General features: G+C 45.0%; 1 protein-coding gene across 1 annotated transcript in view; it reads right to left on the reverse strand.

The window, feature by feature from the left end:
- The window catches only part of LOC130125269 (nesprin-1-like), a 63,180-nt gene that overhangs the window by 12,816 nt on the left and 25,833 nt on the right, over positions 1 to 24,531 (reverse strand). Inside the window, 17 exon segments of the mRNA XM_056294797.1 lie at positions 618 to 809; positions 1,501 to 1,638; positions 1,864 to 2,046; positions 2,799 to 2,949; positions 3,126 to 3,313; positions 4,850 to 5,012; positions 10,776 to 10,942; positions 11,493 to 11,651; positions 12,928 to 13,083; positions 14,472 to 14,597; positions 18,691 to 18,885; positions 19,879 to 20,113; positions 20,790 to 20,884; positions 21,366 to 21,513; positions 22,796 to 22,950; positions 23,191 to 23,337; positions 24,083 to 24,265. Of these exon segments, the coding sequence (XP_056150772.1) occupies positions 618 to 809; positions 1,501 to 1,638; positions 1,864 to 2,046; positions 2,799 to 2,949; positions 3,126 to 3,313; positions 4,850 to 5,012; positions 10,776 to 10,942; positions 11,493 to 11,651; positions 12,928 to 13,083; positions 14,472 to 14,597; positions 18,691 to 18,885; positions 19,879 to 20,113; positions 20,790 to 20,884; positions 21,366 to 21,513; positions 22,796 to 22,950; positions 23,191 to 23,337; positions 24,083 to 24,265 (2,781 nt within the window).

Below are 24,531 nucleotides of genomic sequence, written 5' to 3' on the forward strand. Positions count from 1 at the left end.
GTGCTCTTGGCAGTGCGTTTGCAATGTTTTGAGTAAACTGTTTACAGAAGATGAGTAATGTCTTTACGTTCAGTTGTGCAGTCCCAGTCTTGGGTTAGAAGGGAGTACACAAAGAAAAAAAAATGCATGCTTCGAAAAGAAGTTTTTGGTTTGAAGGAAAAGAGCAATTGCTGCTTTTTTTTGGCAGTTTGATATGCTGTTATCTTGTGATGCGATATGCACGGTCTTTATTATAACTGCTTTGCCTTACTGCACACAAACACGCAAGTTTGTGCCACACCATTTTTCGTGCATCATTAAATTCTGCTGGGTAGCATAGTTTGCCCACAACAACTTTGACTAGAGAAAATTGTTACATAAGCAAACTATTTCAGCGACAAATTAGCAAGCATGTGTAATTCAGTCAAACAGCAGCTATGTCCAAGAATTTCAGCATTTTAACATTTACAAACAGATATACTGATTGTATCTTTGTGCTATATTTCAGTTAAAGTGCATCGTGTGGGCACTGCATTAAGTGGGTCCAGGGTCTGTGTATTTCTGAACATTATTTGGTGTGTGCCATGTGTACACATGTGCACACAGTACTACTCGTGCAAATGCTTCTCTTCCCTTACCGGCAGGCGAGTGAGTTTCTTGTAGTATCTTTCGACTCGTCCGAAGACCTCTTGGCAGTATCTCTGCAGCTCGTCCAGCTCCTCCTCAATGATGGCTGCATCCAGAGGTTCACTCTTCTCGATCAAAGTCTCCCCCTGCCTGAAGACCAGCTCCATCTTCCCCGTGTTCAGAAAGATCTCCTGCTGGAATGCCTGAGCATGCACAAACCACAAGGGTCAGAACAGAATAGAATAGAATAGGGCACTTTAGTGACACCTGTGGAAAAATTTGCCTGTTATACAGGAGCTAGTTTACAGAACATACGCATAATTCGGAGGTTGGATGGACCAGATGAAGGTAACATATTATCCATTTTCCAAGCCGCTTATCCCAATTAGGTTCACGGGATGCTGGAGCCTATCTGAGCAGTCATTGGGCGGAAGGCGGGGAAACCCCCTGGATAGGCCACCAGTCCATCGCAGGGCCCCCACACACACACAAACACACACACACACACTCACATCTAGGGACATGTCTTTGGACTGTGGGAGGAAACCCACGCAGACACAGGGAGAACATGCAAACTCCACACAGAGGATGACCTGGAATGACCCCCAAGGTTGGACAACCCCGGGGTTCGAATCCAGGACCTTTTCGCTGTGAAGTAACAGCACTAACCACCGTGCCACCATGCCGCCCATAACATAACCGTGCCGCCGTGACATATTATATTGTCTTCAAATGCTCAGGTATCAGGAAGCTTTGAAATCATATGAGGCCCTTCGCAGTATGTGGTGCAGCTAACTTGGAAGTAATATAAGTTTTGTCTCTATTGTGTTGTTTTGAATATCAGGTTTACCAACCAAACCACCAGTTGTTGTGTATTTTGCCCGTCACGCTTACCACGAGCTGTTTGATTTTGGCCTGGACGTCACACTCAGAGAAGTGCTCGATGTTGGTGAGCTGCAGGTCCATCTCAGTCAGCCACACCAGGATGCTGTCTCGGGTCGTCTCAAACTCCTCTCGCTGGCTGATAAAGTGCTGTGCAAACGGAGGGAAACAACCACGATTAAACACTTAGTATTTTTCTTGGCAATCAGGTGACCACACCCAACTCATTTGCTAACAAATCTGAATATTTTGGTAGATAAAGTACAGTAAATTGGACAAGAATAATACGTGTAAATACTGCAATCATTGGAGTTGAGAGCTATATAAATGAGTGATAATACTCCGGTAAAATCACAGTCATGTCAAGAGAGGTACCTTGAGCCTGCGGAGGATGGAGGCCACTCTCTTCTGTAGGTTGTCCCAACGCCTGTTCCCGTCGTGCACCATCTCTCGAAGGCGGCAGGAGGAGTCGGTGCGGTTCTCTCGGGCCAGGCGGCGGTACTGCTTGTTGATGAGCTCCAGCTGCGTCAAGCATTCTTGCACCTGACGCTGGAATGCCTAAAACACCACCCGAACATACAGGCGCACATGCACACAAAGCATACAGACCGAGTCAAGAGTTGCAGCGTCACATGTTTGTGTACATAAGAACACACCCAACGAACACGGCTCTGTGAATCCATTTTCCAGTATATAAATATCTCTGCTCCAAATAAACACATCAACACCCCCCCCCACACACACACACACTCAAATTCACAAAATGTCACCATGGTCTTTCACTGAATGCACACTGTAATCAGAAACAACAAAGCAGGAAGATGGCGACCTCATTTAAAACATGAGCACAAATTGGGAAATTAGAAATATATTGGCAAATCATATTCTCGTGTAATGAAGCTTTTGCCGACATGTGCAGGACCGACAGTCAGCCTCCAGTAATGCGCACGTGAGTCGTGAATGACAGCAGCATCTGCAGCACAGCACGGATAGATTTCAGTAGCATGAGGCTCTTATTTCCTCTCTTTCAAACCCTCTCTCTGCAACGCCCCCCGCCCTCCCTCCCAGAGAACTGTTTAATCCTTCCTCAGTGGAAACTTAAATTGGCACCATTGGGAAAAATCCTTAATTTTAAAACCACCAGGAGAAAAATATCATCTTGTACAGAAAAGATAAGGCAAAGTATCACACTGACCAACTTGCTTGCACTATGCATGTTACATATTTATGACCAAATACTTGGGTAAAGATACAAAAGTACTAACTCTCTCTGCATATTTATATCTATGAATCTGAAAGAAGACACACACCTCAAACTTCTTGAGCTCTTCCTTGGCCATGGTGTAAAGCACTCCGGAGGAGTTGGGTAGAGCTGCCGTCCTCTCTGAGGTCTTCAGCCACTCCTCGAACCTGGAGTAATCATCTAGAAACTTCTGCCACAGCCGCCATGTCTCCTCAATCCTATAATATGAGGAAAGAAACATCATGTAATAATAATAATGCCTATTACTGCAAGTCTTACAGCTTCGGTAAACAATGACATTCACAGTATATGCACATGTCAGAAGGTCATGTAAGGAAGTGTGTGTGTGTGTGTGTGTGTGTGTATGTGCATTGTTCATCCCATCAATACTGACTTAAGCCTCCTCTCCATGGACATGGCACAGATGTTTCGCCAGCGTCGGTCCAGACCCCGTGTGGCCTGCTGGATGGAGTCACACTCCGTCTCAGTGGAGCAGGCGTCACAGTCGTGGAGGAGCACCTCACATAGGTTCAGTACAGATGCCACTCCTGTACTGTGCTTCTCTATGTCTCTCTGCAAGTCCTGGAAAAGATTCATGAGAATGTCTATTTATGCATGGCGCTGTCTTTGAGTTTCCTCCAGGTGCTCCGGTTTCCTCCCGCAGTCCAATGACATGTAGGTCAGGTGAAGTGGCCATACTAAATTGTCCCTAGGTATGAATGTGTGTGTGTGTGTGTCGGCCCTTTGATGGACTGGCGGCCTGTCCAGGGTGTCTCCCCACCTGCCGCCCAATGACTGCTGGGATAGGCTCCAGCATCCCACGACTTGAATTTAGATAAGCGGCTTAGATAATGGATGGATGGACTGTCTCTCTGAAAGCAAAATGTGACACAGCGAGCTGATCGACACTATTTGAGGAAGTAGCGGAAAAAAGATAAAGGTAGGGACAAGAAGCATGGAAAAAAGAAAATAACCGAGTATTGAGAAACGGCTAATGAAGGGCCCTTCTGCGAGAAATATAGACAAAGATCTTTGGGATTTACAATAAGAGTATGTCGGGTCTTGAAAGCTGAATCCAAAGTGCTCAGTTAATTCCAGCTATGGAGAGGATGAGGGTCACTGGGGCTGAGGAGGCCAGTCCCAATTTAGACCAGTATCTTGGCAGCAGCAAGTATACAGCTATTCTATCTAGCACAACCCAAATGACCAGATATATAAACATGAGTCACACAGTACTTTCCTAATTTGTGGTGTGTTTCAATGTCCACTCGAGCTATTTTCCAATCAACTCATTTTAAAATTGCAAGTCATAGTCATACCTTTTACTGTGAATTCATTCTCTAGGACATATGTAAAGACAACCGTCTGAGAAGATGCATGTATATCTGAATGTGCATATTTGCGTAAGCCTGTTTCCAGTGAGGAAAACTGCTAGCACCCAAATGCCGCCAAGCTTTAGCTGTAGATGCAATTTTTTGGGGGGATTTTCCCCCCTTTTTACTCCCAATAGTACCTGGCCAATCACCCCACTCTTTCGAGCCATCCCAGTCGCTGCTGCAGTCCCTCTGCTGATCCGGGGAGGGCTGCAGACTACCACATGCCTCCTCCGATACATGTGGAGTTGCCAGCGGCTTCTTTTCACCTGACAGTGAGGAGTTTCGTCAGGGGGATGTAGCGCGTGGGAGGATCACGCTATTCTCCCCAGTCCCCCCCCCCCGAACAGGCGCCCCGACTGACCAGAGGAGGCGCTAGTGCGGCGACCAGGATGCATACCCACATCCGGCTTCCCACCTGCAGACACGGCCAATTGTGTCTGTAGGGACGCCCGACCAAGCTGGAGGTAACACAGGGATTCAAACTGGGATCCCCGTGCTGGTAGGCAACGGAATAGACCGCTACGCTACCCGGACGCCCATAGATGCTCATTTTAATGTCCGTCTCAGTCATCTTGGCTCATGACCGGGTGATGTTTGAAGGTTTTACAATAGGATAAAAGAATTTGAATATCCAGGCCAGCACTGGAATATTGGCTTCTGTGAAAATCATACACCAGGTTATAATAAAAACAAGTGGGTTTATTGCCTTGTATGTGTTTAGTTTGTGTATTGTTGCACCGACCTGCTGCAGGTTGAGTTTCCTTTGGATCTCCTGGTCATCGCAGTCGTCGTAGACAATAGGCCTGGACAGCTCTGTCTCTATGTGAGCCAGCCAGGAACGAAGGCTGCTCATGTTTTTATCTAACTGCTGCACAGCCACCAGGGTCTCCTTCAACTTCTTCACCCTGGGTGAGAGATAGATAGATAGATAGAGAGAGAGAGAGAGAGAGAGAGAGAGAGAGAGAGAGAGAGAGAGAGAGAGAGAGAGAGAGAGAGAGAGAGAGAGAGAGAGAGAGACAGAGGGAGCAAATAAGTCAGACTCAATATATGTCATGATGGTCAAGTCCTGCAATTTCTATCTTACAAATGAGCTAAAATATTTAACAAACCAAACAAAATATCATCTCTGGATAGGGAATATTATCCTGTATCTATAATGTAATCATACACTCACTGGCCACTTTATTAGGTACACCTTGCTAGTACCGGGTTGGACCCCCTTTTGCCTTCAGAACTGCCTTAATCCCTCGTGGCATAGATTCAACAAGGTACTGGAAACATTCCTCGGAGAGTTTGGTCGATATTGACATGATAGCGTCACGCAGTTGCTGCAGATTTGTCGGCTGCACATCCATGATGCGAATCTCCCGGTCCACCACATCCCAAAGGTGCTCTATTGGACTGAGATCTGGTGACTGTGGAGGCCATTTGAGTACAGTGAACTCATTGTCATGTTCAAGAAACCAGTCTGAGATGATTCGAGCTTTATGACATGGCGCGTTATCCTGCTGGAAGTAGCCATCAGAAGATGGGAACACTGTGGTCATAAAGGGATGGACATGGTCAGCAACAATACTCAGGTAGGCTGTGGCGTTGACACGATGCTCAATTGGTACTAAGGGGCCCAAAGTGTGCCAAGAAAATATCCCCCGCACCATTACACCACCACCACCAGCCTGAACCGTTGATACAAGGCAGGATGGATCCATGCTTTCATGTTGTTGACGCCAAATTCTGACCCTACCATCTGAATGTCGCAGCAGAAATCGAGACTCATCAGACCAGGCAACGTTTTTCCAATCTTCTATTGTCCAATTTTGGTGAGCCTGTGCGAATTGTAGCCTCAGTTTCCTGTTCTTAGCTGACAGGAGTGGCACCCGGTGTGGTCTTCTGCTGCTGTAGCCCATCTGCCTCAAGGTTCGACGTGTTGTGCGTTCAGAGATGCTCTTCTGCATACCTCGGTTGTAATGAGTGGTTATTTGAGTTACTGTTGCCTTTCTATCAGCTCGAACCAGTCTGGCCATTCTCCTCTGACCTCTGGCATCAACAAGGCATTTTCGCCCACAGAACTGCCGCTCACTGGATATTTTCTCTTTTTCGGACCATTCTCTGTAAACCCTAGAGATGGTTTTGCATGAAAATCCCAGTAGATCAGCAGTTTCTGAAATACTCAGACCAGCCCGTCTGGCACCAACAACCATGCCACATTCAAAGTCACTTAAATCACCTTTCTTCCCCATTCTGATGCTCGGTTTGAACTGCAGCAGATCGTCTTGACCATGTCTACATGCCTAAATGCATTGAGTTGCTGCCATGTTATTGGCTGATTAGAAATTTGCGTTAACGAGCAGTTGGACAGGTGTGCCTAATAAAGTGGCCGGTGAGTGTATATTATGATACTATGGCACATAATATGATATATTATCTTGTATTATGCAGACACTGTAAAAACAATCAGCTCTGTAGCAATTTTGGGCATCATCAATTTTAAAGCATCAAATTGCATTCAAAGAAAGTGAGAAGCTAAGCTAGATTTTTAAATAAAACCTTTAATTTGCTAATTTCTGCATATTCTGTTATAATGAGCATGTTCTCATTCTATTTCAGTGTAACACTGGATGTAATTAATTACAGAATAAAGTCTGCTTTCATTTGAAATGAAAATCTAATAGACAAAGTACTGTGTAAGGACACTGATTTAGGCGGTCTGGAAATAGCCGTATAATGTGAGCAATATGAGTGTGACTGGTATGACTGAAGCTTGTAATTTTAGATCTGCACACTTATTTTAGGGTTAAAAAGGAATTACAGATTTGTCATTGGTCATATCATATGGAATAATTACATAGATAGTTGAATTAACCTTGTGGTGACAACTTTTGAGGTATTGGAATTTTGTCAATTATAGCCTTCAAGATCCGGGAAAATCACCATTTCAAAGAAACTTGTTTAGTTTGCCTTTATATACCTATTACATCATTTCACAATTTCTAGCCTGCAAAGCATTTAGCACCTTGCCCTGTAAAGCAATGCAACTCTTGCAGCCTCACTAGCTAGACTAGTGGAATGTAAAGAGGGTCCATATCCATTATTACATACACTAATTTAGGCCCATGCATATGACCAACAGACACATAGACATTCAGTGTGTGACTGCTCTCATCCAAAGGCAGATGTTGCCAACCCAATGATGCCAAGCTGTATGTGCATACACTTCATATGGAATCCTATTAATTATAGCATTCAAGATCCAGGAAAATCACCATTTCAAAGAAACTTGTTTAGCTTGCCTCACTAGCTAGACTAGTGGAATGTAAGAGGGTCCACATCCATTATTACATGCACTAATTTAGGCCCATGAATGTGACCAACAGACACATTTATCTGGTCTATGCTAATTTAGACATCCAGTGTGTGACTGCTCTCATCCAAAGGCAGATGTTGCCAACCCAATGACGCCAAGCTGTATGTGCATACGCTTCATATGGAATCCCATATTGGAATACTGTTAATTATAGCATACAAGATCCAGGAAAATTACCATTTCAAAGAAACTTTAGTTTACCTTTATGCACCTATTACATCATTTGACAATGTCTAGCCTGCAAAGCATTTAGCACCTCGCCCTGTAAAGCAATACAACTCTTGCAGACTCTCTAGCTAGACTAGTGGAATGTAAAGAGGATTATATCCATTATTACATGCACTAATTTGGGCCCATGCATGTGACCAACAGATACATTTATCTGGTCTGTGCTAATTTAGACATCCAGTGTGTGACTGCTCTCATCCAAAAGCAGATGTTGCCAACCCAATGACGCTAAGCTGTATGTGCATACACTTCATATGGATACTGCTTCGATTCATCATGGTGCTATGGAATATGCAAGCCAACCATATTTTTCTCTCATATTCTTAACATAATGTAGGATGCAGTCATTTTGTTTGCAGATTTTTTTTTCATATCTTAAATAACTAAATTTTCACACTAGTTATGTGTCAAACATCTATTCTTTGTGTTTATTTTAGCCCAACTGGTGTACCAGATAGAGTACACGGGCAGGTCAGCATACAGTTACACTGTAGTACCTCGTACAGTGTAACTGTATGCTTACTATCATAGCTAGTGTGAGATGTCAGCTGGGAAAGTATGCTAAACACATTGCTTTGTTTGTCTACACCTTCTGGCACACACAGTACTTTCCGATGTGGCCTTATCTGTCTACGGTGTTTGGTTATCCAAACAGGCTGGGAAAAAAATCAACTCTAAGAATTATTTCCAAACACCCTGGTCTTTTCTTTTAAAAGCCAATAGCGTTAACATCTAGAACAAAGTACAAACACATACCTCAATCATAAAACTCACCGTGCAAAATTTAGAGTCGACAAAGACCACATTAAGAACGGAAAAACAACAAGCATGATGCAAAATCGACATCCTGTGGTTGTTGCAGTGACGTAAATCATCACAGAAAATACCCGCTATGGTAACACATGCCCTAATTCAGTTATCATGCAACTAAATTTGTGCTTCATGGCAGCAGGAGCTATTCAGGGAAGCATGTGAGGAAAAAAATTGCATAATAAAACAGTTCCCTATGACAATCGAGAAAACCAATTGCAACATTAATATCTGATAATTGTCCTGCCTGTTCACATCGCAGTCGCATTCTGGCAGATCCGAGTCCTGGCTTGGGCATCCCGCCATATTATCTGTCCCCAAATGCAAAACCATGGGGGCGAGGAATTCCCAAAGTCAACGCTAACGTGAGAAAGTGTTATTAGCTAGTCCAAACTCCCTTCTCTTTCGTCTGAATGCTCTGCAAATGGGACTTTCTCTATGCCCTGGCTACAGGGTGTGTGTTTGTGTGTGTGTGTGTGGGGGGGTAGTTGTGAGGTGGCACAAGTGTGACTTGTCAACTGCTGCTCTCGAAGGTTAAAAAGAGGGAACACCAAACAACAGTGTGGTTGTGCGTGCATGTTTGCGAGTGCCTGAGTGACAAGTGCTGCTGTTTCTAAAAGAGGACTTGAGGACTTACAATCAGAGGCATGTGCCACAGAGCTGGCCTGTGGCTGGAATGTCATACAACAAATGTCCATGGCGGCGAGGGGGGGAATGTATAGCAGCCATGGCAGAGAGTTCCTTCCATGAGAGTGCACAATGAGGTGGAAAACCTTCATATAATTGTCCTTGCAGCAGAGCAAGAGGTCTAATATCCTTTACCTTATTCCTCATGAAAAATATGTCAACCGATTATAGATTTAGAAAACAAAACAAAAAAAACCTTCAAAAGACAGTGCGGATTCCTCGGTGAGGCGAGAATGTTAAAAATAACTCGAAATTTTGTGCAATTTGAAACAACGAACAGCAAGCAGTGTCTTTTTCCCGTTTGTTTTCCGGCAAAGGAAAGATACAAGACTGCAGCTGTCCCTATGAGGTCACTCCTCACTGCCCCCTTCACAAGTATTTCCCTCTCAGCCGGGGCAGGGGGTCAACGAGAGGCAAAGATTGAGCGAGTTGTCTTTTGAATACTCCAAATTCTTTTTTTCTTTTTTTTATAATTTTTTTCTAAATTGGATTTTTTTTAAAATACAATAGAGGTCCAATTCAAAAGGTTCACATATCCTATCTTTAAATGAACAACTAAGAATGAAATGATTCTCATAAACCAGTAAAATACAGAATAAAAAAAAAAAGAAGGGTCCCGTGACTGTTCAGAGGGAGGGGAAATAAATTAACTCCATTGTAACGGATCCAGCCATGTCCAGACAGGCTTGGAACCATTACAAATCTTCTCCACTAGGAGGAGTGCTCCGCTGGGGATGTGGAGACTAACAGGGATGGCTCTGAAAACCCTGTCTGATTTCATAGAGGTCACCCTCAAAATGCTACACATTTAATCTTTTGACTGAAATTACAAAAGTAAATTGTTTTACTGTATGTAGTAACTGCTTGCTAGACTAACGAGCTAGGAAGCCTGCAGGTGACTTTTAATTAAGTTAATTAAGTTTCCTTTAGTAATCCCCTTGGGGAAATTCAGTTACTGCAAATTAACCCATCCTAGCAGTGATCTGTGTAGCTAGGAGCAGTGGGCTGCCACCTTCATGCTGCGCCCGGGGACCAACTCCAGTTCTTTTCCCATTGCCTTGGTCAGGGGCGCAGACAGGAGTATAAACCCTAACATGCATGTTTCTTTTGATGGTGGGGGAAACTGGAGCACCCAGCGAAAACCCACCGCAGACACAGGGAGAACATGCAAACGCCACACAGAGGATGACCTGGGATGGCCCTCAAGATTTGACAACCCTGGGGTTGCTGTGAGGCGCAGAACTAACCACCGTGCCGCTCACAGAGAAATGACAAGAGCATGACAAGGCAGGCTCATATGTAAAGTGTAATCTGTTGGTAGCAAGCATTATTCTTACTCTGTTGCTGTTGATAGGGTAATAAATTGCTAAATTGTTTCCACACCTTGACATCTTGCCTGCAAACACATTTGCCCACCCTCAGAAAACCAGCATACACATTGTTTCATAAATTTTTACCTGCCCTACCCAGATTCTTTGAGCTATCCACTACTATAAAGTATATGAGTGGATAGTAAGAACAGGTATATAGTATGCATCTGTTCTTACCAGAGAAATCTGGAAATCAGTCCAGTACTCACCTGGCCGCAATGAGGTCCAGCAGATGTTGCCAGCGCTCGCTGACCTTGCTGAGTTTGTGTTGGATCTCGGCAGCCTTGCCGTCTTGGCTGGCCCTGGCCAGGCGTTCACCCATCACCTGGAGCTGCTGCTTGTTTTCCTGGGCTACACTGATCTCCTCTTGGTAGTCCTGGTAAGGAGATGCCAAGAGGGTTGGGAAAGGGAGGTCTATGGTATGCTTTTTCTTTTTGGCATGTGCCTGCATGAATGGGCATGCAATGGCTGAATGTATTTTAGGACAATCTTAATCTGGTGCAAGTCATATTCAAGGCAATAGCATTTGACAGAATTTAATATCATTGCAATGTGGTCCTTTATTTCACTGCATTCCTGTTTTGGATCATTACCTTCTATGTAGGAAAGAAATTTATTGTTATTCTATCATCCTGTAAAAAGATATGTTGAATTTCTGCAACATGTAAATCTATCAATCAATCATTGACTTAAAGCAAAACAGTGGCCAAGAAACGGAAAAAGACAAATCATAATTAAACAAGTCTGAAAATATAGCAATTTTAAACTCAGTTTTAGACTCAAGAGGATGGAGAATTAAAGCAGACTTGAGTACTGAAGCACTGTACAGCACTGTGTGTGCCTGGGTGTGCATATATTTAGTAATGGCTCTTTATTTTTGGATATGTGTTTGAAGGTTTGAACTATTCAGGTGTGTCAAAAATCACCTTGCGCAGCTTGTCGATCATCTCCTCGATGCTGATGTCTCCATTCTGGGAGACCTTGCTCTCCATCTGGGTGAGCCACTCGCACAGCTCCTTGTTCTTCTCGTTGAACACTGCCCACTCATTCAGCTTCTCACTCACCTGCTGCCTGCGCAGGGACAGCTGGGGGTGTAGACAGATGGAGACGGGTGGTTTGGGGACAGAAAACAAGGGTGAAAGGTGAATAATAACATGAAAAGGACGGATGAATGGAATATGGTGATTTGGTGCACAGAGAAAAGTGAGAGAGATACAAAACAGTATGGTAAATCAAGGAAACAACTGAAAGGACAGAGTGAGCAAAACCAATCCATTTAACTCTTAAACTCTTTCGTGGCCAAACAGTTATTCACTATACATCCCTCACAATAACAATGCTTTCCTTGAGAGAACTGAGAATTTAACAATATAGATTTGCTATGTTAGCTGCAAATACACTTGCTAAACCCACATTTGTCAGATACACCAGATTTGTTTGGACCATCTGTCTTTTGGTGTGGATAGGTACTGCAAACTATGAACACTGGTCCCAAGCCTACACAGTTTGAGCAAAGATTTAGAAGAAGTCCATCCATCCATCCATCCATTATTATCCAAGCTGCTTATCCTAATCAGGGTCACGGGGATGCTAGAGCCTATCCCAGCACTCATTGGGCGGCAGGCGGGGAGACACCCTGGACAGGCCACAAGTCCATCACAGGGCCGACACACACACATTCCCACCTAGGGCACATTTTAGTAAGGCTGAGTCACCTGACCTCCATGTCTTTGGACTGTGGGAGGAAACCCCCACAGACATGGGGAGAACATGCAAACTCCACACAGAGGATGACCTGGTATGATCCCCGGGGTTCGAACCCAGCACCTTCTTGCTGTGAAGTGACCATGCTAACCACTGCGCCACCATGCCATCTATAGCAGAAGTCTTTCTGTCCCCCCCCCCATTTTTCTCCCTAATTGTAATTGGCCAATTACTCCATTCTTACCCACATCTGGCTTCCCGCCCACAGTCACAGCCAACTGTGTCTGTAGGGACGCCCGACCAAGCAGGAGGTAACACGGGGATTCAAACCAGTGATCCCCGTGTTGGTAGGCAACGAAATAGACCGCTACACCACCCTGACACCCCTTTCTGTCTATTTTATCACATACTGTGATAAGCTAAGCACAAACGCCTAATGCGCCTTAGTTCAGTTCACATGCAGCAGCAAAATGTACTTTGTATCCAAGATAATGATGAGACCCTCAAGTCACGGACAGGCATTCCTGAAATATGTCAGAGCTTAAGGCCCGCTTCATGGTAATGGTGTAAATGAACTGCCACTGAGATATTCAAACAGGAAAAAAAACAAAAAACATATGCATCCACACCCAAAGAAACGGTGTGTTTTGTTTTTACCTGGTGGCAGACCTCCTCCCACTGGCGCTGCAGCAGCTGGAGGCGTTCCTGTAGGATCGTGAGGTCATCTGCACTAACCACGGCCCCCAGCGAGTCGCTCAACAGGAACAAGGAAGTGAGGTCATCTGTCCAGCCCTCCACGCTGCTCTCAAGCTCCTTTACCACGTGAAAACAAGAAATAAATTACGGAGGAACCACAAGAAACAATCCATATCAGAAAGGCGGCTAGCCTTGAACCCACTTTTGAAGAGCAAGCGGCGACGAACGGAAATTGTTGTGGCTCTCCTTTAGCTTAGCATGTCTGCTGTGATGTAGGAACAATGATCCAAGAACAACATGCATCAGCTCTCCAAAATAGACGTACTATTGGCAATTACTATTACAGGAAGACATGCAAAGCCTAAGATTTATGCCAAACATCACAAGAATACAGCATATTCCAAGTCCTTCAGAAGATGAGATAATATCAACGGTAAATTAGTGATCACCAGCAGGATGTACTGATGGAAGCATCTAACCTTGCATCTCCTTCTCTGTCACTGAGAGAACTGTGCGATTGGTCTCAGAGAACGTCTCTATTACGCAACACGCGCAAACACAATAGCAGCGAGGCAAGCATGTGCGCACACCAACAAACCAGCCCCCATAGCAAATAGGGATGCTTCTCTCTCACACACCATACAATCTCTTCTCCTCTCTCTCTCTCTTTCACTCCACCCCCCTCTCCTTCTTCAGCTGATGCCTTGTAGCCAACTGAGGCTGACAACATGCTGCTATCCTAGCAGCCCCCCCGGTCCCCGAGGACCTGACACCTGGCCATGCATTAAACATGACTACATATGTGTGGGGACGTCGTGCCGAACGAGAGCGACGCCAGCATGGCTCTCCACATACACATAAATTTGAGCAAACAGAAGATGCTGCAGCTACAAATCGACACAGCAGCATTATTCCTGCATGAGCCATACTGGCAGCTCTGTTTGAGGCTGGTTAGGATATTTCCTGCTATTGATAACTAAAAGAGAAAAAAAATCTTTTTTGTAACTATGTAAACAGCTGGGATGTTACACTGCCACAAAGAAATGAAAATATCAGTGCATTGATATAACACGATGGCCTGGAAACCCAACAAACAAAACAGGGTCATAAAAATGAGACAGAGGCAGACGGATACAGGATATCTCATGTTGTCTGTCTGTGCATTTGTAACACCAGACAGATTAAAGAGTTAGAGGGCAAGTGCTGGTGTGTGTGTGTGTGTGTGTGTGTGTGTGTGTGTGTGTGTGTGTGTGTGTGCCTCTCTCTCAGCGTATTAATGAGTATGTGAGAGAATGAAAGCAGGAGATAAAGAGAGAGAGACATAGAAAATGAGGTCTTGTCCTTATTTGGTACAGATGTGGGAGATAGAGCAATGAAGTGAAAAAGAGTGAGAGGATGTGGCTTTGCATGTGTGTGTGTGTGTGAGAGAGAGAGAGAGAGAGGTTAAAGGAGCGAAGAGAAAACCACTGAAGTGAGTCTGTAAAGGGAGAACAGTGGATTCTCACCTTGCAGTGGATTTGCTCCGAGTGCAATTCCTCATGGTGTTCAGGCAGTGAGACTGACAGCTTCCTCTTAAAGGCCCTCAGCTTCTCCAGTGATGCATCGATGCCCTTCTCACAGCGCTCCCAGTCCTACACACACACACACACACACACACACACACACACACACACACACACACACACACACACACACAGGAATTAGAGCCAAGATCCCCATAGCATATCTCTAATCATCGCTCTTATTTCTCTTGCCCTGGGATGCACCCCCTGCCCCCATCACTATCCACACACACACATCTTCTCAGACTCCATATATTAAAATCACTGTAAAGTCTCTGCACTTGCAGCAGTATTGACCTCTGTAACAGTGGAAGCAATCTATAGAATATACACTCACCAGCACACAGCGTGTACCACACACACACACACACACACACACACACACACACACACACACACACACACAAACACACACACACACACACACACACACACACGTCTAGGCAGAAGAGGCAGAGATGGAGGCTGAAGGTTGGCCTTGTCAGTTTTCTAAGATGAAGAGCAGTCCACTTAGCTGACAACCTTCCTGGCCGCTGCATTAGAAAGACTGCTTCAGTTCAAATCCACTAATCCAAGAAAAACAACTAACATAGCTTTCCACAACTGTAGGTTCTGGACTGCTGCTGTTTTCCGGAGTCTGGTTAACTGTACCATTCAGGGTAAAAAAAGAAATAACTGGTTAGAAATGCAGAAACGAAGTAGCATACCTGAAGCAAGAGTCATTGTCAAAGAAAACAACAGCATGAACGGAAGAACTACTTGCCTACACAACAACAGCTTCCGCCTTAATGTTATATCAGGAGGAGGGAGAGAGAGAGAGAGTAGTGAGGGAATGAGGCAAAGAGAAGTAAAAGAGAGTACATGAGAGTAAAGATGGAGGAGGGTAGCGGAGAGAGAGCCAGCCTCTCTAAAACTAAAACCTCATGAAGCCCGGATGCTTCTTTTAAACTGCGTCACAAGTTTCAATTCAGAGCAAGTCATTATCACAGTCTGTAAAATCTACCACGCAGCCATCGTTACGGCTCACTGCACAGTGCCCACATCCTTTGTGTGTGTCTGTGCTTTTAAGTGTGTGTGTGTCTCTCAGTCCTTTATTGCCAGTTTTAACTAAGTGAACCAGTGCCATTTTCTTCTCTTTGCCTAGGTTTGCAGAAATGCTGCAGTGTTTGCATACATGTTGAGGTGGATGTGTGAGTGTGTGTGTGTGTGTGTGTGTTTGTGCGTGTGTGCATATTCCACTCTCCGACTCAATTTCTTGCCATCTCTTTTTGCAATTGTGAAGTGCATGTTGGTCATGATGCATAATTCATGTGCTAACTTTGTTTCACTGGCCTGGTTGGACCTCTAGGTGGATTTATTAGGGCTCTCATGTCACTCAGCTCCCTTCACATGACCTTAACAAAACAGTAGCATGACTGAGGCACTGTTGCTAGCCCTGCATGCAAAGCCATTAGATTATGCTCAGATAAGGCCACACGTACATAAAACAGCAACTGGTAACCAGTGTTGGGAAGGTTACTTTTTAATTTTCTTGTTTTTCTCCCTTTCCCCCCCCAAATGAATGAATCCGGCCAATTACCCCACTCTTCCGAGCCGTCCTGGTTGCTGCTCCACCCCCTCTGCCGATCCGGGGAGGGCTGCAGACTACCACATGCCTCCTCCGATACATGTGGAGTCTCCAGCCGCGTCTTTTCACCTGACAGTGAGGAGTTTCACCAGGGGGATGTAGCACGTGGGAGGATCCCGCTATTCTCCCCAGTCCCCCCCCCCCCAACAGACGCCCTGACCGACCAGAGGAAGTGCTAGTGCAGCGACCCACAACCAGCTTCCCACCTGCAGACATGGCCAATTGTGTCTGTCGGGATGCCCGATCAAGCTGGAGGTAACACGGGGATTCGAACCGGTGATCCCCGTGTTGGTAGGCAACAGAATAGACTGCCACGCCACCCAGATGGCCTGGAAGGTTACTTTTGAAATGTAACAGGTTACAGATTACTAGTTACCCTGTTAAAATTTTTTAATAAATAATGTAACTATTTTAATTACTTCAAAGTAATGTAATTCATTACATTTGATTACTTTTATCATCAAACTTTTATCAAAAGTTTTTCAATATAACTATATAACTTCTCAATATAACTTTTAAAGCCGAACCACCAAAACAAATGAACTTTTTACCGAAAAGAATATATTCGGATGTAACCCCTTTGTAATCACCAATAATTTGATTAGTAACTAATTTAACTACATATTTTTCTCAGTAACTGTAATGGATTACAATTACATTTATTTTGTCATTTCATTACGTAAAACTGTTACATGTGACTAGTTACGCCCTAACATTGCTAGTAAGTAATACCATTTGTGTTAAATGGTGTCCAAAGTTAAAAACATGGCTTAATTAGGAGAAACTTATGAATGCAGTAATAGTCACACCATGTCGTCACGGTGTGGACTTATAACATGTCATAGCAGAGGCCAGAACCCCCACCTATGATAGTGTGTTTGTCAAACAGCATTTAAGGAAATCTTTCGTTTCTTAGCTATTTGTCGATAAGAAAGACCTTCACCTCCTTACACAACCACAGACTGCCGTGTTTCAATAAAAAGCTGTGTAGATTTGGATATTTTTCATCACAGAACTACAAAATTGAAGTAACAACTGACAAAAGTAGTACCTTGGGAACAATGATATACTCAGCTAATTTTATGGCCTTGATGTGATATCTATGTGGCTACATTTTAGGTGCTTAAACCGCCTTTGGTGCAAAAGCGTTTCAATAAGTGCTTTTAACAATCGTTTAGAAAAAGAAAACTGTCAAATCATCATTTAGGCAAAATGCAAAACCTACTCTTCATATCAAGGAAGACACTTTGATGAACAAGAAGCTGAGTGTTGCATAAATATACCCAAAGTATAAGTAAATAAATAGTGTTCACATGCATTTTTTCTAATTAAAAACAGAAATTTCAGAAAACCTAAAAAAGGCAAGGTGCCCTGCAAATTTTGACAAGTAGTGTTTAATCGCCGATCAGTCTTTGTAAAATAAACAGCATTCAGTCCTGATGGAGGATGCAGCAGTATGTGTCCTGACTATGTTAACCTTGTGCTGTCCTTACTGCCCCAGTAAACCTCTAAATGAAAGCACCTTAATTGAATTTTAAACCCCAAATCTATTTTGCATGAAGAAACAACCTGTCATTCATATCTGGATTTTCCCTCTTCACAGTGCAGAAAGACTGCATTTAACCAGTGGACACCACTCGCTGTGCGGGGAGGGGCTCCCTTCTTTCAATGTGTGGGTTTACAAGTGCCTTTCCCAGCTGCGCCAGGAACACCCGCCTCTTGTTTCGCTTATCAGACATCCAGGTAGGGTTGATCTTGTTCCATATCATGAAGGCATTGTATGAGGACATATCAATGATGTCATGCAAGATGACCAGGGGCCAGCAAGCAGTCGTCCTCCTGCAGCTGTAAGTTCCAAACACCTTGTCCAGGTTGTCCACACCTCCTTTGTTGTGGTTGTAGTCCAGGATGATGGTTGGCTTCCTGTCGTTATGATCACTGATGTCACCTGCTGGCTGAGCTTGGAAGAGGGGAAGAAATTGTCACACGTGACGTTGTGCCCCTTCAGTCCAGCTCTCATGTCAAGGACAATCTGCATCCCTTGGTTCTTCTCCGGGCCTCCACGGGTCAGCTTCCCTGTGTAGACTTGCATCTTCCAAGCGTAATAAGGATAATCTCAATTTCTCAATGTGGGTGTGGGTGTGTTTCTGTGGTTTTTGTGGTATGTAACTGACTGTGAATATGATTTTAACTTCCAGGTCAAATATGACCCTAAGACAATCTTAGTACCCTTGTGGTGTACGGCTTTCATGCAAATATGAACAAAAACAACGTTTCACTTTTTCTAATGTTGGGGTCACTCTACGAAGTCATAAAATTTCAGGTCGAAAAAATATTTAGAGGGTTTTCTCTGCTGTTAAACACTGTTACGGGTCATTGTTGACCCGTAGAACAACAGAAGGGTTTTAAATGAGGCATTGAGTCAATGGTATTGAACCAATTCAAATCAAATTACCAAACAGACTGATAACGGACCAAGCAATCAAAAAAGCATTTATTGTAAATCTGCCCCCCCCCTATCTAAGTTTTACTGACCTTGAGCAAGCTGTGAAGCTCCCTCTTCTGCTGGTCCAGGCGGTGGTGGGCATGCCTCCACCTCTCCTGCAGGTCCATGAGCTCTGTCTGCAGGGCCGACTCTGCCCTGGCGTCAGCCGACAGCAGCAGGCTCCTGCCGGCCTCCACAGCCAGGATGTAACCTCCCTGCTGCCTCTGGAGCACTCGCTCCCTCAGCTGGAGGAGCAGAGACAGGGACAGGGGGCACAGGGGATACAGGTTAACTACGGGAGCCTAAGGTTGGAGATAGGGTGAGGGTGTGTTTCGTGGGGAGGGGATTCAGATTTGGTTAAGTAATTTTAGTGTTCCATTAAGGTTTTAAGCCTAGAAAAGTGGCTGCCATGTGATCTATGTAACAAATGCATTGCAGGATTTCATTAGATATGATGGGACAGCAAACATATACACGGGGGTTTAAATTTCCATTTCCAGTGACCTCTCAAACAACATTTATGGTAATGCTGCATCAAACAAGCTTTGGATGCAAATCATTGTCCTAAAGGCAAAGTAAGGATAAGAGCCTATTGCTTTGGCTGTTTCACCCGCTGAATGTCTGGACTTGGCATTGTGACCAGTAGAAATAATAAAACATTACTTTTTGTTTCTTTTTTTTTTTGGATCCCCCCCCCCCTTTTTTTTTTCTTCCAATTGTACTTGGGCAATTACCCCACTCTTCCAAGCTGTCCCGGTGACTGCTCCACCCCCTCTGCCAATCCGGGAAGGGCTGCAGACTACCACATGCCTCCTCTGATACATGTGGAGTCGCCAGCCACTTCTTTTCACCTGACAGTGAGGAGTTTCACCAGGGGGACGTAGCGCATGGGAGGATCACGTCATTCCCCCCAGTTCCCCTTCCCCCCCGAACAGGCACCCCGACTGACCAGAGGAGGCGCTAGTGTAGCGACCAGGACACATACCCACATCCAGCTCCCCATCCGCAGAAACGGCCAATTTGGTCTGTACGGACGCCCGACCAAACGGGAGGTAAGACGGGGATTCTAACTGGCGATCCCTGTGTTGGTAGGCAATGGAATAGACCGCCACGCCACCGGGACGCCCCAAACATTACTTTTTGTGATGATGTGATTTCAGAGAGGCATGAAGGGTGAATGGAGTGATGAGGTCAATGAAAGAGTACTCTAAAAGGCTCCACTGCAGAGCTTGACCTACCTGAATCTGATCCAACATGGTTCTGGCCTGCTGTAGGGCCACTGGCTCTCCTGACTGATGCACGTCTGGGTCACGGGTCACTTCCTGGAGCCATTGTCGCAGCTTGTCTGCCATCTCCCTGTACCTCTGCCACTGGCGGACCAAACTGTCAATTATCCCCCTCCGTTGCTGTGCCCGCCTCACCACCCCTTGCCACTGATTACTCAGCAAGGCCAGCTTCAGACTAAAGTCATCTCTGTTGGCAGGACAAGGCTGAGAGTTACACTAATTTATCATGATTCAAACACCAACAATTTACTTCCATAGTAACAGAGTCATTGGAAATGTGCAGCTGTAGTTCTTTTAAAAAAATGAGCCATTTGTCATGTAATACATGCGTTTCTGCAGTGCAGGATCACAGACCTCATATTCAGGGGTCTAAACAGTAATTGCACTTATAGTCCACTTGCACACTGTAATTTTCAACATATTACAGCTCCCCAATATCAGAGTATGTCCCTTTTAAAAATCACAAAAAGAATGTGCTTGTGGACTGAAAGTGTACTCTAAGCAAACCTGACTACAGTTTAAGTGGCCGAGGGGCTTTTGGAGAGGCGAGGTTGCAGGGCTAATCATACTACACTCGATGGTCTAAAATCTCCTTCCCCATAGATGCAGAGGGGTAGAGAGACCAGCCATGGACCGGTGGACCTGGGTTCAAGCCTATGAGTCACTACGTAATGGCATCAGGGATGTCGTTCACTGGGTAATACTGTTAATACACATTTATGAACAAGCCACTACACTGACAATAACAGTCCTGTAAAAGTGCCCACTACACAGCTCCTCAACTGAGTTTCCTTTTCCAACACAGTGGACGGAGCCTGATTAGACAAATGGTGACACAGCAGTGTGTGTGTGTTTGTCTTTACCTGTCGTCAACCTGTCCCTGGTCCAGCATGCGATGGCCATCATTGATGATGGAGTAGAGAACCTGCTGTCTGCTGAACATCTCTGCCTGAAATAACTGTATATGCACATGTGCACACAAATATACACAGACATGCCCACAATCAATAAATTCACTGTTATGCACACAAAGATTAAAAGGTACATTGCGTAACACACCAATGGCCATGTCTCGTAAATACACACACACGCACAAACAGGTGGGCATGGCTCAGGAGGTAGAGCGGGTTGTCTAGCAATTGGAAGGTTCCTGGTTCAATCCCAGGCTCCTCCAGAGAGTGTGTCGAAGTGTCTGTGAGCAAGAGACTGAATTCCTAACTAGTCCTGGTGAGCTGGTTGGTGCCTTACATGGCAGCCTCCACCATCAGTGTACAAAAGTGTGTGTGAATGGGTGAATGTGAGGCATACACTGTAAAGCACTCTTGAGTTGTCGGTGGACTAGAAAAGCACTATATAAATACAGTCCATTTAGCATTTACACACACACACACACATACACACAGACACACAGGAGTACATGTCATTTCTGTCCTTCTGACCTCATGGTCTCTCTGCTGCTCCAGGAGGCTTTGGTAGTTGCCAGAGATGTCAGCAGCTAGCTTCTGCTCTGTTTGAGACAGGAAGTCCATCCAGGCTTCACACTTCTGAAGGAAACTCTGTTGCTGGAGCAGAACCGCCTGCAGCTTACTAGAGACGGATAGATGGCCCAAAAAAAAGGAAAGAGGAAGATAAACAGCATCAACATCAATGATGCATCTGTGGCTGCACGGAGATCAACAAACTTCCAGCAAGCGGTTCCTCTAGTTGCCTGAGATGTGAATGATTGTTAGAAAACTCAATGCAATATTCCAATTGCCTTTGGTAAAACGGTAACATTATGTTATAAGTTTTATGCTGTAAAGACATAGATGTGGTTGTGGATAAATTCAGCTGAATTTAGTTACAACATTTATTAATGCAAAATACAGTTAACCCAGGCAATGGTTTTTCTTTTTCTTTTTTTTTTTCTTTTGAGATACTTTATTAATCCCAGTAGGGAAATTATCCTCTGCATTTAACCCATCCTAGCTGTGTAGTTAGGAGCAGTGGGCAGACGCCGTGCAGCACCCAGGGACCAGCTCCAGTTATTTCCATTGCCTTGGTCAGGGGCACAGACATGAGTATTAACTCTAACAAGCATGCCCCCCCCCCCACCCCCATTTTTCTCCCCAATTGTATCTGGTCAATTACCCCATTCTTTTGAGCTGTCATCCCGGTTGTTGCTGCACCCCCTCCACCCATCCGGGGAAGGCTGCAGACTACCACATGTCTCTTCTTATACATGTGGAGTCGTCAGCTGCTTCTTTTCACCTGACAGTGAGGAGTTTCACCAGGGAGCATGTAGCACATGGGAGGATCACGCTATTCACCCCAGTTCCCAGTGCCCCGACTGACCAGAGGAGGCACTATTACAGCGACCAGGACACATACACACACCCGGCTTCCCTCCCGCAGATGCGGCCAATTGTATCTGTAGAGATGCCCGACCAAGCCGGAGGTAACACGGGGATTCGAACTGAAGATCCCTGTGTTGGTAAACAACAGAATAGACCGCTATGCTACCCGGATGCCAATCATGCATGTCTTTTTTGATGGTGACGGAAACCAAAGCACCCGCAGATACGGGAAGAACATGCAAACTCGACACAGTGGACGACCTGGGATAACCCCCAAGGTTGGACAACCCCAGGGTTCGAATCACCCCCAGGACCTTCTTGCTGTGAGGCAGCAGTACTAACCACTGCGCCACCATGCCACCCAAGTACGAGTTAAGTGGAAGAGAACAGAATCAGAGTAAAATGAAGCACAAAATAAAAGAATCAACAACTATTCCAAATCCTGACAGACAAACAGGAAGACATACAGGCAGGCAGATTTAGTCTTTTTCTATCTTTATATTTCCGACTGCATGTAAGAGGGTTGTCAGTACCTGAATCTCTCCGTGAGGTGAGCAGAGTGAGTGCCCCAAGCTCGGTTGAGACTCTGCAGGCGTTTAATGTCTCGGTCACTCAGAGGCAGTCTGTAGGCCAGCTCATTGACTCGCTCCAGGTCTGGAGACAGACTGCTCAGTCTCAAAAGGTGAACCTGCGAACACATTAACAAACATATTCAATACAACACTCCGACATGCCGATCTTTTGTTTCAGCAGTGCAGGTATGATTAAGTCAACAGGGAGGCGAAAGTTATTTTCATGGGATTTTCACGTCTATTACAGACCTACACCAGATCAACGAAGTAGGCTGTTGACTTTGAAAAAGTACCTGAAATGTTAAACGTACAGAGTGTACTCCAAAATGCCACTTGAAACAGGAGTATTTTTGTACCTTGAGTTTTTCCATGCGCTCCTGGACGATGTTGAGTTCTGGCGAGCCAACTGGGTCAGATTCCTTCAGCACCGCTTCAACCTCTTCAGCCTGACGGCTCAGTGTGTCAAGCTGCTCTGTGAAACCCTCACAGTCCTGAGCTCCCGACTAATATGAGAGAGTGGCAGAGAGAGAGAAGAAAGATTACAAAGGCAAACTTTGCAAAGGTCTTTTTTTTTTTTGCTTATCAGTCATGTGGTATGGTAGATGCACCATCTCAGACCAGGAAGCCTTACAGTGGGCAGTGAAAACCACTCAAATTATCATCAACACTCAGCTGCCAACCACAGAAGTCACCTATCACAAAACTATGTCTGAGAAGAGCTATCAGCAATGCCATGATTTATTTGCCCTCCTGCCCTCTCGGTGGCACTACACATTCCTTTCAGCCAGCATGAATAAGCTCAGGAACCGTATCTTCTACATGACTGTTATCCAACCGAACTGTTATCTCCCTCCACCACTGATAACTCTGCTCTCTCTCTCACTCACTCACTCACTCACTCACTCACTCACTCACTCACTCACTCACTCACTCACTCACTCACTCCCTCACTCCCTCACTCACTCACACACTCACACACACACTCACACACACACTCACACACACACACACACACACACACACACACACACACACACACACAGCAGGTCTTACCCTTGTGCCACCTGCCTATTGCCCCTGTGCTACCACCACACTATTACAAATTGCACACCTACACTTCATATATTGTGCAGTTTACACTCAAGGGAATTGAATTAAACACCTCATTCATTTTGCAGTTGAATATTCAGACAGTTAATATTCGTTTGTCTGCATATGTGTGTGTGTGTGTGTGTGTGTGTGTCCTACCTGCAGTACTTCTTGCTGTCTGTGCAGGGCGTGCTCCAGCCCTGCAAGGCGGTGGGTGAGTGACAGGTGATCTGACTGGATGGCTGCCATGGAGGAGGCGTCCACGTGACTCTTCAGCTGTTCTCCAAGTGCCTGCAGCTGCTGGAGGGAGTGCTGCACTGAGGCCTGCTCACCAAGACACTCCTACAACAACAATGTGATCATAGAATGAGAACCTCGTCTATTGCAAAGGAAGTTTTTGTCAAGGGAAACCTTGACAAAGCTGAGTTTCAAAGTACAGACAAACTCACAAGTTTGTGAAAAGGGAGCGTGTATGGCATGGTGTAACACAGTATGGTCAATATACAACATATCTCATCTCATCTCATCATCAGCCACTTCTCCAGGGTCAGGTCGTGGTGGCAGCAAGCTAAGTAGGGCACTCCAGATGTCCCTCTCCCCAGCAATGC

Source organism: Lampris incognitus, chromosome 15 (assembly GCF_029633865.1).
Source record: "Lampris incognitus isolate fLamInc1 chromosome 15, fLamInc1.hap2, whole genome shotgun sequence".
Classification (NCBI taxonomy): domain Eukaryota; kingdom Metazoa; phylum Chordata; class Actinopteri; order Lampriformes; family Lampridae; genus Lampris; species Lampris incognitus.